At 41.1% G+C, this 12,188-nt stretch overlaps 2 protein-coding genes across 3 annotated transcripts in view; both read right to left on the bottom strand.

Annotated features, from left to right (window-relative positions):
• DNAJC22 (DnaJ heat shock protein family (Hsp40) member C22) overlaps positions 1 to 12,188 on the bottom strand; it is a 144,639-nt gene that overhangs the window by 86,584 nt on the left and 45,867 nt on the right. The gene's annotated exons all lie outside the window — the stretch shown is intronic.
• The window catches only part of SPATS2 (spermatogenesis associated serine rich 2), a 57,549-nt gene that overhangs the window by 9,143 nt on the left and 36,218 nt on the right, over positions 1 to 12,188 (bottom strand). For both annotated transcript variants that reach the window (XM_060253458.1, XM_060253460.1), the window contains exons 3-9: positions 11,442 to 11,521; positions 10,767 to 10,875; positions 9,154 to 9,203; positions 7,963 to 8,224; positions 7,261 to 7,458; positions 5,238 to 5,373; positions 1,598 to 1,656 (exon numbers count right to left, since the gene is read on the bottom strand). In XM_060253458.1, coding sequence (XP_060109441.1) covers positions 1,598 to 1,656; positions 5,238 to 5,373; positions 7,261 to 7,458; positions 7,963 to 8,224; positions 9,154 to 9,203; positions 10,767 to 10,875; positions 11,442 to 11,521 — 894 coding nt within the window. The remainder of the gene's footprint in view (positions 1 to 1,597; positions 1,657 to 5,237; positions 5,374 to 7,260; positions 7,459 to 7,962; positions 8,225 to 9,153; positions 9,204 to 10,766; positions 10,876 to 11,441; positions 11,522 to 12,188) is intronic.

Below are 12,188 nucleotides of genomic sequence, written 5' to 3'. Positions count from 1 at the left end.
AAAAATGTTAAGAGCGATTATATGACCCTGTTGTCACGTCTCCTCTCAATTGTGGAGGTAACTGATAGTATCTTTTTCTCAGCTGTGTTGTTGGTGTCATCTCCTCTGTTGCCAGACCAGAGGATTGCATTTCAAAATACTGTTGTATGCTTTACATGGGGTGTCTTTAAAAACAGTCTGAAAACTTCAGCTCAACCAAAAATGCAGCAGCCAGACTGTTGCCAGGGATACAGGGACTGTATTACCCCAGAGCTGAAAGAGCTAAACTGGCTTTCAATTGGTTTCTGTGTAAAATTCAAAGTGCAGGTTCTTACCTTTAAGGCCCTAAATTGCTTGGGCCCAGAGCATTTGAAGAACCACCTTCTCCCATATTGCCCAAGCCACAAGTTAAGACCTGGCTCACAAGCCCTGCTCTCAGTTCCCTTGCCTTGAGAGGTGAGGAGGGTGTCAACCAGTGACATGGCTTTTTCAGTAGTGGCTCCACTTATAGAATGCCCATCCCACTGAGGTTCACCTGGTAACTATGTTGCTTTCTTTTAGGTAAAAAGTAAACACAGGCTCCCATGATCTATGGAAAATCCAATACGAAGTCAGATATCGGGGGGGGGGGGGATGTTAATACATATTTGTTCCATAGTGTTTATCACCATGAAGAAATATTACATTACAAATTCATATCATAATTCACATTACATACAACGTTTTAGAACACACTATTCTAACTACAAACAGGCCATTCCCTTTGATGTTATCTGCATTCATTTCTGGTCTTTTTGCGTCTGGTATTTTTGGATATTGTTACTACTGGATATGGATTTTGCCCACCCATGGACTCAATGTGAAAGACCACTTTTTATGTCCATCTGGAATTAGGATAGTGTGTTCTAAAATGTTGTATGTAATGTGAATTATTATATGAATTTGTAATGTGATATTTCTCCATGGTGATAACAGATAGGCATTCCATAGTGTTTAACTTTTCCCCTGGTATCCGAGTTTGCTTTGGCTTTCTTTTAGATTCTATTCACACAGCCTTATTTAAGGGGTTAATCTTTTAGCACTATTTAAGTTTGGATGTTGTTATTTTAAGCTGTCAGTAGTCAGCTGTCATGGTCTCTGGGCTGGCTTTTTAATGCTGGATTTTAATTAATATCTTTTAATGCTTTGCTTTCATTTTTTTTTTTTTTACAATCTTCTTTAGCCACCCTGGGCACGTCTGTAGAAAGACAGTATAATTTTTTTAAAATACCAGAAATCTGTTTTTATTCCTTCCCATCCTGTGCTCTAGAAACGGGGGCTCAGAATTCTTATAGCAGGGCATAAGCAAGCTAGGGGTAGCAGAACATAAAATATCATCTAACTATAACTGCAAAGCTTTCTGCAGTATGTACTGATAAATAACACTATTTATTCTGTGGTTATGAAGTGGGCATGACTTTTAAAAAACAAAAATGGAAAAATCCATTTGTGTGGGTTTTATAACTGGAAGGGATCAGAGACTAAGGAATGGAAGGCTTGGCTTAGATTTCTGCTACTACTTCTTGATTAGATTCTATTGCAGCCTTTTTGAAAACAAGAAATAAGGTAAAAGTCTTACTTGCTTCTGCTTTCACTTTGTCCATTTCACCTAAAAGGGCTACTTCACGATCCATGAGGCTAAGGAAAAGGGTAAGACATGAGAGGCATAAGGCACAAGGAAACCCTTCCCATAAAAAGCTTCTACACAGTTGAGACAGGAAACAAGTTGGCTAATAACATGATGGTGAGAAAGGCATACAGTCAAGAATCACTGCCTTCCAGACATGAATAGCTCCGTGCTGGCTCAGAGATCTTTCAAACATTTCAGTGGCTCTGTCCAGCAGAAGCAAAGCCTACAGATGGCAGCAGAAAGCTGCAAACCTTTCCAAAGTTGCTGGGCAGCTCCTCTCTTCAATCAGCTCCCAAACCACAAGTCATGAGCTAACACAAATCCAACACACATTTTCCAGTCGTTGCCTTTTCTTTTCCTTGGAAGCTTGTCTTTTAAGCTCCGAATCTTCAAAATTATTTCAAGTCACTGAAAATGAACACTTCACACAGATCTCAGATGGCAACCCCTCCACCCAGCAGGTCACACATACCTAAGCAGTTTCCCATAGCTTAAGACAATGATGTCTATCTAGTAGATGGTACTTCACTGGGGAGGCTTTTATTGGTACATTCTGTTTTTCACCTACTTCTTCAGAGGGTTGGTACAGCTTTGCTTACAGAGCCAAAAATATAAACCATCTTCTTTAACAGAGCTGGTTATGACTTCTATAGCACTATGGAATTATGTAGAACAGCCTGGCAACCTTCATCTACTCCCCAAAAAACTACAGCAGTTTAAATGGAGCTTTTGCAATTCTTAGTGGTTGCGGAATATTTTACAGCCCTGTAAAGCTCCATTCTGCCTGGTAGACAGATTATGCTTTGAAAAACACTGTTCTCTGCCATTCCAAAGTCCCTTCCAACTGACTTGACTAAAGTACTTCAGCATTTTATTATTTATAGGCATTCGCCGTAGTACTTGCTTTGCCTCTCGAGGTCAGACCACCCACTCTGCCATCTCTCACACTCACAAACTTCACACCAGCACTGGCTGATTTTTCCAGTGACCCATCACTTCAAACTGTGACTTTCTGCTGTATGGAACTGTTCAAAGATAGAAGAACATCATGCTAAGGATGCTAAACAGAGAGTGATGAATACTGTGAAGGATCTTTTTTAGAAGAATGGCAGATTCCCCAATTTACCATACAGTGTAGCATTTTTAAAGCCACACAAAATCAACGTTTTGAAGTTGCAGATTTGGGGATGAGTGTATATACATATATGCAAGATTTTAGAAAGTTTATTCTCTTAATTCTAAAAGTTTCCTTGTGTCACCAATTCTGATTTGTAAACACAATGTAATTCCAACTTCTTTGGTAATAAAATTCAGCTTTTGACAAATGCCTTTTTAAACAGCTGACCAAGACCAGCTTGCTCTTTTACAGACCACAATGCCTGCAACTCAATACTGCCATGATCCCTTCTGATCTGTCCTAGGAGAAAAAATGATTTTTCACTAAAGAGGTGCCATGAATTGGTTTTCCAAAAGCAAACAGAAAAGGATTTGACACAACTTGAAAGCACCCAACAACTGTTCTTGGAAACAGGAATGTGCAAGACTTTTTCCCAGCAGAGTGGCAGCCGCACTGCTTGCAGCAAAGGGCAGATCATCTCAGCTATAAAGTTAAACTGACCTGACCCACAAGGTTCACTGCTTTATCAGTCCTGTGTACAAAGCCTTGCTGCAAGAACCTTCTTCACCTGGCATTTATTTAAGGAGGTTCCACTGGCTTTGCTCCAAACAGGCACTTCATATCCCTGTATCACGGAACTGCACTTCCTGGTTTCTGCTGGTTTGGTTCTCGCCCTTCCCATAGCAACTGGGAGATTTACCTGAGCAAAGCTATTGACCTAAACGTGGGTCTTGAACCTTTCTGAATGTGACGCAAGTGTGTCGTGGATAATAATCTGAGCAAAAGAGCAAGCAATTATATTGTTACAAGAGGCGGAATTTTAAAGGTAGCCTACTAGCAGTTTCACTGCTTCTTGCAGAGATTAAAACCTCAGAGTGGCTGTATGAAATACTGAACTATGAGCAGATTCTAGTAACTAAACCCAACTGTTTATGTTCTTCTCACATAATTGCACATTTGAGACATTTGTTCTTATGTATGGCTGAGGAGCCCGGGGGGGGGTGTGTGCATCAGACACACAAGTAGCCCTAAACCAGAACTATACTTCCATTAGCTTTGTTAGCTACAAAACTGCTCACAAGTAGCCCTAAACCAGAACTATACTTCCATTAGCTTTGTTAGCTACAAAATTGCTCAAGGCAACATTCAGGATCAGAACTCCAGTTCCACTAGTTTTAACTACACTGCCATATCAAAGTCATGCTTACAGCTGCCCTATTTGCTTGAGTTGAGCTTTGAAAACATGCACTAGATTGGATCTGTGAAAAACCTTTGCTGATGAAAAGAATTTGCACCAGCAGAGTCAGACACCCCAGCCCACGCTGCTCTTAGGGGAGAGGGGACCCCCATGAACTGACGGGAAGAGAGCCTGAGGTCTGCTGCAGGAGGAGAGAATTGGTGAAAATCAATCCCCCCTGCCCAGGTCAACACAATCCAATTAATTTTTGTGTGAAGGTTAGGGATTTAGGTAGCATTATCCATGTGCACATTTAAAACATGCACACCAAGTTATTCAACTGTAATGAGGAGTCACTGGTTTTAAACAATCTGCTTTTAGAAAAAATCAGACAGACCTTTTGCACACACACCAAGGCTCACAATGTTAAGTTTAGAAATTATATACAGAAATCAAAGAGCAACCAGCAATGATGATGATGGCATACTATTCTGCAGAAAGAAAAAGCTGATACTCAATGACTTGGAATGCCAAGTATTGGGCTGGCAGAAACACATCAGCAACTGAAGTTCTATTAACATCTAAAAGTACTTTTTAGCACAGATGGCCAGTAAATTCCCCACCACCACTCTAGCTTAGGCAGCCTGAGACAGGAACACTTCGTAATTATATAGCTGACAGTACCCAGTGAACAAATTGTTTGAAACTGGTCTTTACCTGAAAACCTTTTGCGCATATACAATAGATAGATAGATATTGTCGATGTTATATACTTGTCACATTTAAAATGCTATTTTTATTACAAATCTGGTATTGGGACTGCTTATGAATTTCTTGTTCTGATTTTTTTTATTTCACACTCCTGTTATGGCTGCTGCTCAAGAGGGCCAGATATGCTCCACTGGCATATGATGTTTCAAGGTTCAAATGCCAACAAATTAAGAAGGGACAATACTTCCCTGGTAGCTGAAGCATGCAGAGCTTAGTGGCTCTAGGGGATGCATGAAAGAAAGAATGCTGCAGATGCCAACTGCTAGAATTTGAAATTCTGTTTTTCACACGTCTATTAAAGCTATTGTGTGAAAATATGGTCATCTAAAACTCCCGTCATTTCCAGGTGACATTAATCTAAGATAGTACCTCTGACTGCTCATATGGTGTCAACCATATAGTAGACAGGTGCCTGAGATAATAGGACAGGAAAATAAAAAAGCCTCTTTTACCATAGAATGCACTAATTTTGCCATAATCTGAGTCTTTTCTGAACATTCCAATCTCTTCATGTGTTATCATACCAGCTCTGCAGCTCAGCAAAGGCCTGTTTCATCTTCTTGATGGAGGCATCCATTTCTTCTTTAACTACAACTCGATACCGAGCCAGCGAGACAGTGCATCGTTGGAGGTCTTTCACGGACTTTTCAATATTGGAACCTGCCCAAAACACCCATGCAAACACCCAAGAACATTAGACTGTACAAGTTTTCAAAACCACAGTAAATTAAGAAGAAAACCACTCTTTGGCACAAAGCATTCTTACAAAAACAATGGGTTGAGGAAAGTATTGGCAGCTTTCACTGCCATTTATTTCAACCTGAAGCTCCAATATTCAACAGAATTAAATAAAACAGCCATGTTGAATAGTAACAAGCAAAACTATCCAAATATGAATGAGACTAAGTTTGGGAAGGTTTTGCTCCAATAAACTAAAACCTGTTTGAGAGAATTGTTTCCTCTAAAGGAGAAGATGGAAGGCTTAGATGCCAGTAACAAAGGTTAGACTCTTTGCCACAGATCTCTGACACAAACATCTCCATGCTTATTTCTGTCACCAAGGCTTGCTGGAGCACTCACCCCCTACTAAGCTGAACCACCAGCTGCTTGTTACAGCCTTTGTTATAGCAAGAAGGTGAACCACCACTGCCAGGAGCTGGATATTCACATCTTCCTGAAGCTGAGGATAATGACCATGCTTAAAACTGAGGTCTTAGAGGTCCTTCTTACTGACAGGTGGAGAAAGGAATAACAGACACAAAAAGAGAAACCACAAAGGACAGTTGTTTCTCACTAACTACTAGGTCTCTTTGAAATTCTGGTTCAGGGACAAACTCTGATCAAAGGGGGGGAAAGTACAGAAACTGTTGCTTTATGATTGGGAATAAAGTGGAGCATTCCAAATCCATGTAAAAGGTTAGAGATAAAATAGAGCAAAAGACTACCCAGTTGGGATGTCAACCAATGAAAGGATTTTAGGCATCCAGCTCTCTGTTTTTTGTTTAATAGGAAGAAGAGAAAAACAGAAGACAGTGTGCCAATTCCTGCAGCATTTCCTATTACAGTGTTCATAGTCCACCCACTACCAGGCAATCTAATTCAATTTCAACTAACTCTTGCTCACTTAATGTGCTCTGCAAATTAATTCCCCACATCTGCAATGCATTCTGTGATTTCCAAGAGTTTGGCGCAGCCCAAATGAAAGCAGACTTGGAACACAAATGGAATTTAGAAAGAGATATTCAGTCCAGTGACTTTTGTTTGTTCTCAGAGCAGTCAGATAACAAGACACCCATCCTGAGGAGGGTATGTGTGTGTGTATTTGCTCAGCAACTTAACACATTATTTGTCTGCTTCCTTGGTTTCCAGATTTTAGCTGCCTTGCTCCAGCAGCTAGCAGACAGAGCAGGCATGTGAGTTTTCAGAAAGGGGGAAATCATCTGTGACCTTCCCTAAACAGATCATTACCCCAGGAATGTCAGAACTTAATGTAGTAGTTAGCATTCTTCTGGCATTATACCAAAGTTGAAGAACAGAAAAGGCCAATAACAGATCATTTATTGTTTAGAATATGTTGTGAATACATTTTCCAGAGTTAAGAAATGCGGCTGAAGTGTTCACAAAGAAGGAAGGTAAGAATATCAACAGATAAAGTTCCTCCAATGCAGACAAAAATGGACACAGTTATCTATTCCATTTCTATCTTGTCATTATTCTAAGCAGCCCAGGACAATGTACAAGGCAGCTGTTCTCGTTTTATTAAAGTAAACTCGAAGACATTGTAGAATAGCTGGTCCAATCCTCACCTACCTGCTACAAGCTTTATGGCAAGTGGGGATCTGTGACCCTGGTCCCACACCCTGTCCACAATACAAGCTCAAGAAATAAAGTACACTAAAAAGATCAGATCAGATCAAAGCATCAGATACTTTATATCATAGTCTTAAATCCCAGACACTTCTGGCTTGGGCCACCATTCATAAGCTGGTCAGCAAAGCCAGATGAGCAAAAGAGCCACACAGCAACCGCAGATGCCCTCAGGCCTACCTAGCTTTTTGTTTCCAGAGGACACAGGGACCTCATCTAGCATTGCTAGAGATGAAGGAACAGCTGACTGGGTGCTCGGTGCAGGTCTGGCGAATGGCTTGCTGGGGCTCCTCAGTTCAGGGTGTGCTCTGAAAGACTGGGCATTCTGGGCAGACTTTGGACTGAAGTCTGCCAGGCGGCTTTCTAACTCAAGTGTTGCTGAGGAGGGAAAAAAAGAGGCCCAGTTCAAACATCCAAAACACACATAGGGTCAACCCACCAGATCACATGAAAAAAACTGCATTGGCCACACTTACTCAAATTTTTTTCCCCAAGCACATTCTGAGGGGCTTGGCTCATCTACAGCATGGCTCCAAAGAGGCTCTGAATATTGGTTCCCCCACCCACCCCCCAGCTACGTTTCCTTCTCCATGCAGCCTAGCCCTTTCAAGGAAGGCTTAACAAGGCTAAACCAATACAAGACTTTTATAAGCAGCTTTCAACTTGCTCCCATTCCCATCCCCCAGGACCCTCTGGAACCCCAAAAGAGTTTCAAAGGTATTTCAAAAGGACCAGTTAACCTTCTCTCTGTGCCTAGTGACAGAAAGGTGGTATATGCAACACAATTTAGAACACTCTCACTAACAGATATTTAACTACAGCAGCTGAGAAGACAATTGTGGAAAAGGGAAGCAAGCCCTCTCCCCATGCAGTAGAGCTAACCTGCTCTGTCGGGCACCTCAGGAGTGGCAGGTTCACTCTCCTCGAGCTCTCTGGCATCTATGGAAAGAGTATCCAAACCTTCACTGAGCGAGTCCACGGATTCTGTGTCATTGGTTGTGCCATTGACATGGTAACCATTGATCCCGCCCTTTTCTGATGATGCTGCAGACTGCTCCTCTTCAGTGGACACAGGCTTGCTGGGGTCCAGAAGGCTGGCACTTGATTCTGCAGGAGGCTTTGGTTTGGTTTTCTTCTTTTTGTTCTAGTATTCCATAGATCCAGCCCACCAAAGAAAAAGACAGTTAATTCCTGAGGTGAAACCTAAGTTCATTCTTAGGATGGATGAGACTCAGCTATCAGACACATGGTAACCATGCACAGGTAGAGGCTATGGTACAGAAATATGGCCTGAGACAGATTATCTATATGGTAATCAAATTTAAAATAAGGTTGTTTATCACCAGGTGCCTGGCAAACTGTCCCAAGATAAGCAAAGTCAGGCTCAAGGGCCCTGCTCCAATTAAAGAAGAGAGTACAGGCAACTGGAGAAAAAGTCATCTTGCACCTGAGGAAAGAAACAGATGCCTTAACTGGCCAAGATGATCAGTTGAGATAAAAGGCCAGAGACTAGACAAGTCCACTGAAGACCAGGCAGGGTATGAGTGACAAGAAAAAAGAGACATCACAGGCAAGGGGGAAATGAAGAAAGTCTGCAGGAAGTACAAGAGAAGTGGCTGGATTAAGAGGCTTGGCATCCCACTGCGGAAAGAAGCTTTAGAAACTGGAGACTCCCCCAACCCTGTTAAGGAACAATTTAAAATCCTATTTGGAGGGAGTTTCTGGGACTAACTAGAAAGAATTGCAGAAAAAGGGGTGCTAAATGGATTCCAGTTGACGTTTCCTAACTATACAATCATGCATAGTCAAGACAGTAAAGTGAATTACAGGTTTTAAGCTTTATTTCAAAAACTGCACAGGAGACCACTATCAGCAGATCAATGACTTACAGGTAATATAAAAGTAATAATTCGGACACATTCTCTCTTAAGCTCTTTTATTGCATCTCTACTATTAAGTGGGAGCAGCACAGGGAGATGAGCTTAGCAGGGATGGATATCTTTCAATTACCACAGCAAGTCAAGACAATATATATCTTACAAACGGTGATTTCATGTACAAGTCCAACTTTACCTTTTTCTTGCCTGTAACTGTCCATTCTTTCAGTACTGCACTGGCACTGCCTGCAAATTAATATAATTAAAAATCATAAGCAGTAATAGTTCATGTGCTCCTCATCCACCCAATGGAGAAAGAAGCCTGACAGATAAAACAGCTGGAATGTCTCCTATAATCTGCATTCAGTGCTTTCGCTGCAGCAACATCTAATTCCCACTCTGGGGACAACATCCTACGCATAGAATTGACTGCATTTCACCAATGTTTTACACTGCTGTGGGAGGATGGCATATGAGTGGGAAGAGAAGAAATAAATTTGCCTCTGCTCAGGTACAGACAGCACTTTTAAGGACCTTAGATAAGAAAATCAAGGATTTTTGAAAGAGAGCAAAGAAAGAAGTTTCTGGGCTTGCAGAAACCGTTGCAGCTCAGAGTTGGGGCAGAAGAAAGAACACACGTTTTTAAAAGGGTGTTTCACAGTACCGGGGAGACAACATTTTGAGCAATTAAAACCTATATTTATAAGACACAGCACAGTTGGTTTAGAAGTAATAGGTTTTGCTTAAAGGTTTTGCAGCGGCCTTTTAAGCTCAACAGTTCTAGTCTCACTCATATAGGGTACAACTGTCGTTTCAAAACAAATCCTAAATAGAGACTGCTAAAGAAAATTATATTTACAAAGAGGACTGAAACGTATGTGCCTTATTATTACTGGAAACTACGACAAAAGCCTCTCCATGTAATCAATACCATACAATGAAAGATGCACCTGGGGTTGCCACTGAAACTGGTTTCATACCCAGTTTCACATTATGCAATGAAAATGTCAGTGTTTGTAAATCTACATAAGCTTATACAAATGAGTCATGTTGAAAAACGGAATTTGTATTGTTCCTATCATGCTGCATAACACAATCACAGAACAAGAATTTGTCCACACTCTTCCAAAAAGTGTTTCTAGCCTTCACAGAGGTGTATTGGCAGTCCACATGCACAATTTAGAAGTGACAGACCATTTGAGGGTCACTCTCTCTATAGTTTTTTCATACACAAACCTAAATTTTGTGCGAAACACTCACCATCCCATATGAAAATTGCAGGAATGTCTATTTCCTACAATTCTGCATATTTGGATATCCAAAGAACATATGTCTTGATCTGATCACATGACCATGTGAAGAAACTCTGAGAAGGTTATAAACTGGTCACATGGTGGACTTCTATACTCAGCAGCCACATTCTTGAAGGTAGAAAAAGAAACAAGGACTGGAGAGCAAGAAGAGCCCTGCTGGACAATGCCCAGAGTCCACTGACAGAACATTCTTTTTACCATAGCGGCCAGCCAGATGCTTCTGAGAAGCCCACAAGCTACTCATCACCCCATGCCCTCTCATCTCAAATGTTATTTCTTATTCCTTTGACCAAACATAGTACAGCTTTTGTGAGAAAATATATGCACCATAGCACATAACAAAATGCAAACATAACACTGTGTAACTTCACAGCTATTTAGAGAGGGCAAGTTAAGTAAGATGCCAGCAAATTTGCCCACTTCACGCTACTTATCCCCGTCACAGACTTGGGGTTTTGCAGTCTCCCAACCAGAACTGTGTTACTGAAAAACTCACCTTCCATGAAAGCCTGCACTGTTCGATCTACACAGTTATCAAAGTGCTGCAACACTAGGATAATTTCATTGTTGCTGCGATTGGGGACTATCGCTCGCACGGCACTGATCTAAAAGAAGCGAGATACCCAAGTCACACATTAACCAGTTGCTTCCAATTGTCAAATATTCTCCCGCACTTCTTACAGAGGAAAATAATTAAGTTTCTGTTTTCTCAGGCAATGTTAGTTTCATTTCTGCTCTGGGAACAGCCCACTAATACTGTTTTCTTTGGCAACATTTTTCTGAAGCCAATCCCAGAGCAGGCAACAAGTCTATAACTGATGCTAGAAGCCGGAATCAATATGAATGGTCACAACTGAGTTATTAGTTTGTTATCTCTTTAAAATTCTATCACAAATCAGTAAGGCTGGATTTCAAACAGCTGGACAGATAAAACAGAAGTTTGTCCCATTGCTATAGTGATCCAAGCCACTTGCCATGGTATGTTGCTGAATACCACTCACCAACAACAGAGGCAAAGGTATCAAAGGAAACTGCAGAACAGCTAAGAAACCTTGACAGAAGAGCCTCTACAAATCTAAATTCCTATTCACAGACACATTAGCTCTCTGTCATCTGAAAACCAAAATGCTGTTTCAAACTTTAGCTAAAGAACCGCTCAGGAATGGCTCACCTTTTCTTTCATGTTTTCAAAGGTACCTCCTTGGGCCATCACAGTATTGGACTGCACATCAAAAATAAACCCTGATGAATCTGAAGGAACGAACAGAAGTTAATGTTCAGAATGGAAGATACTAACAAGATGCAAATAAAGTTTACGGGCACACTAGGCAACCACTGCACTGCACTGAATGATCATAAAAACAAGGTAGAAGATCATGCTAAAAGAACTTCTCTGATCCCTGAAAGCAACCCTTGCAGATATGCCTCAGAAGGGAAGGAACGTTAGTTCAATGAAATTGAACCTGGCAGCAATTGTACACATTGCCTTCATAGAGAACTTTGATCTGGGCCTTTCTGTCAAGGCTGTTTGTCTTCAAAGTCTGCCACAGGAGTGCTTGTAATTGACCACTTCTGATAGTCAAAAGCTCAGCCTGGTATATTTCTAGACATATCAAATATTTTCAACATCTTATGTCCATCATCTGATCCTATGTGCTTTCACTGTTCCCAATGGGCCATCATAAGTAGAGCTACACACTTCTGCACCCATTCATTTCAAAAGTTTAACAATGCTTAGGATGACTCTATAAGTGAAACCCTTAACTACATTTCTAGAGCAAACATCACAGGCTGGAATGATGCCGTGAAAAAAGAAAAGGGGGGGGGGGGTAGGATCACATTAATGACTCAGCATCTTTTCAAACCACTCTCTTGGAATGAGATAGCTGCGTCTTTCACTTAGCACATGCCCATTTCC

The sequence above is a fragment of the Heteronotia binoei genome, chromosome 13 (assembly GCF_032191835.1).
Source record: "Heteronotia binoei isolate CCM8104 ecotype False Entrance Well chromosome 13, APGP_CSIRO_Hbin_v1, whole genome shotgun sequence".
In the NCBI taxonomy this organism is placed as follows: Eukaryota; Metazoa; Chordata; class Lepidosauria; order Squamata; family Gekkonidae; genus Heteronotia; species Heteronotia binoei.
This window is presented reverse-complemented; position numbering and strand designations above follow the sequence as displayed.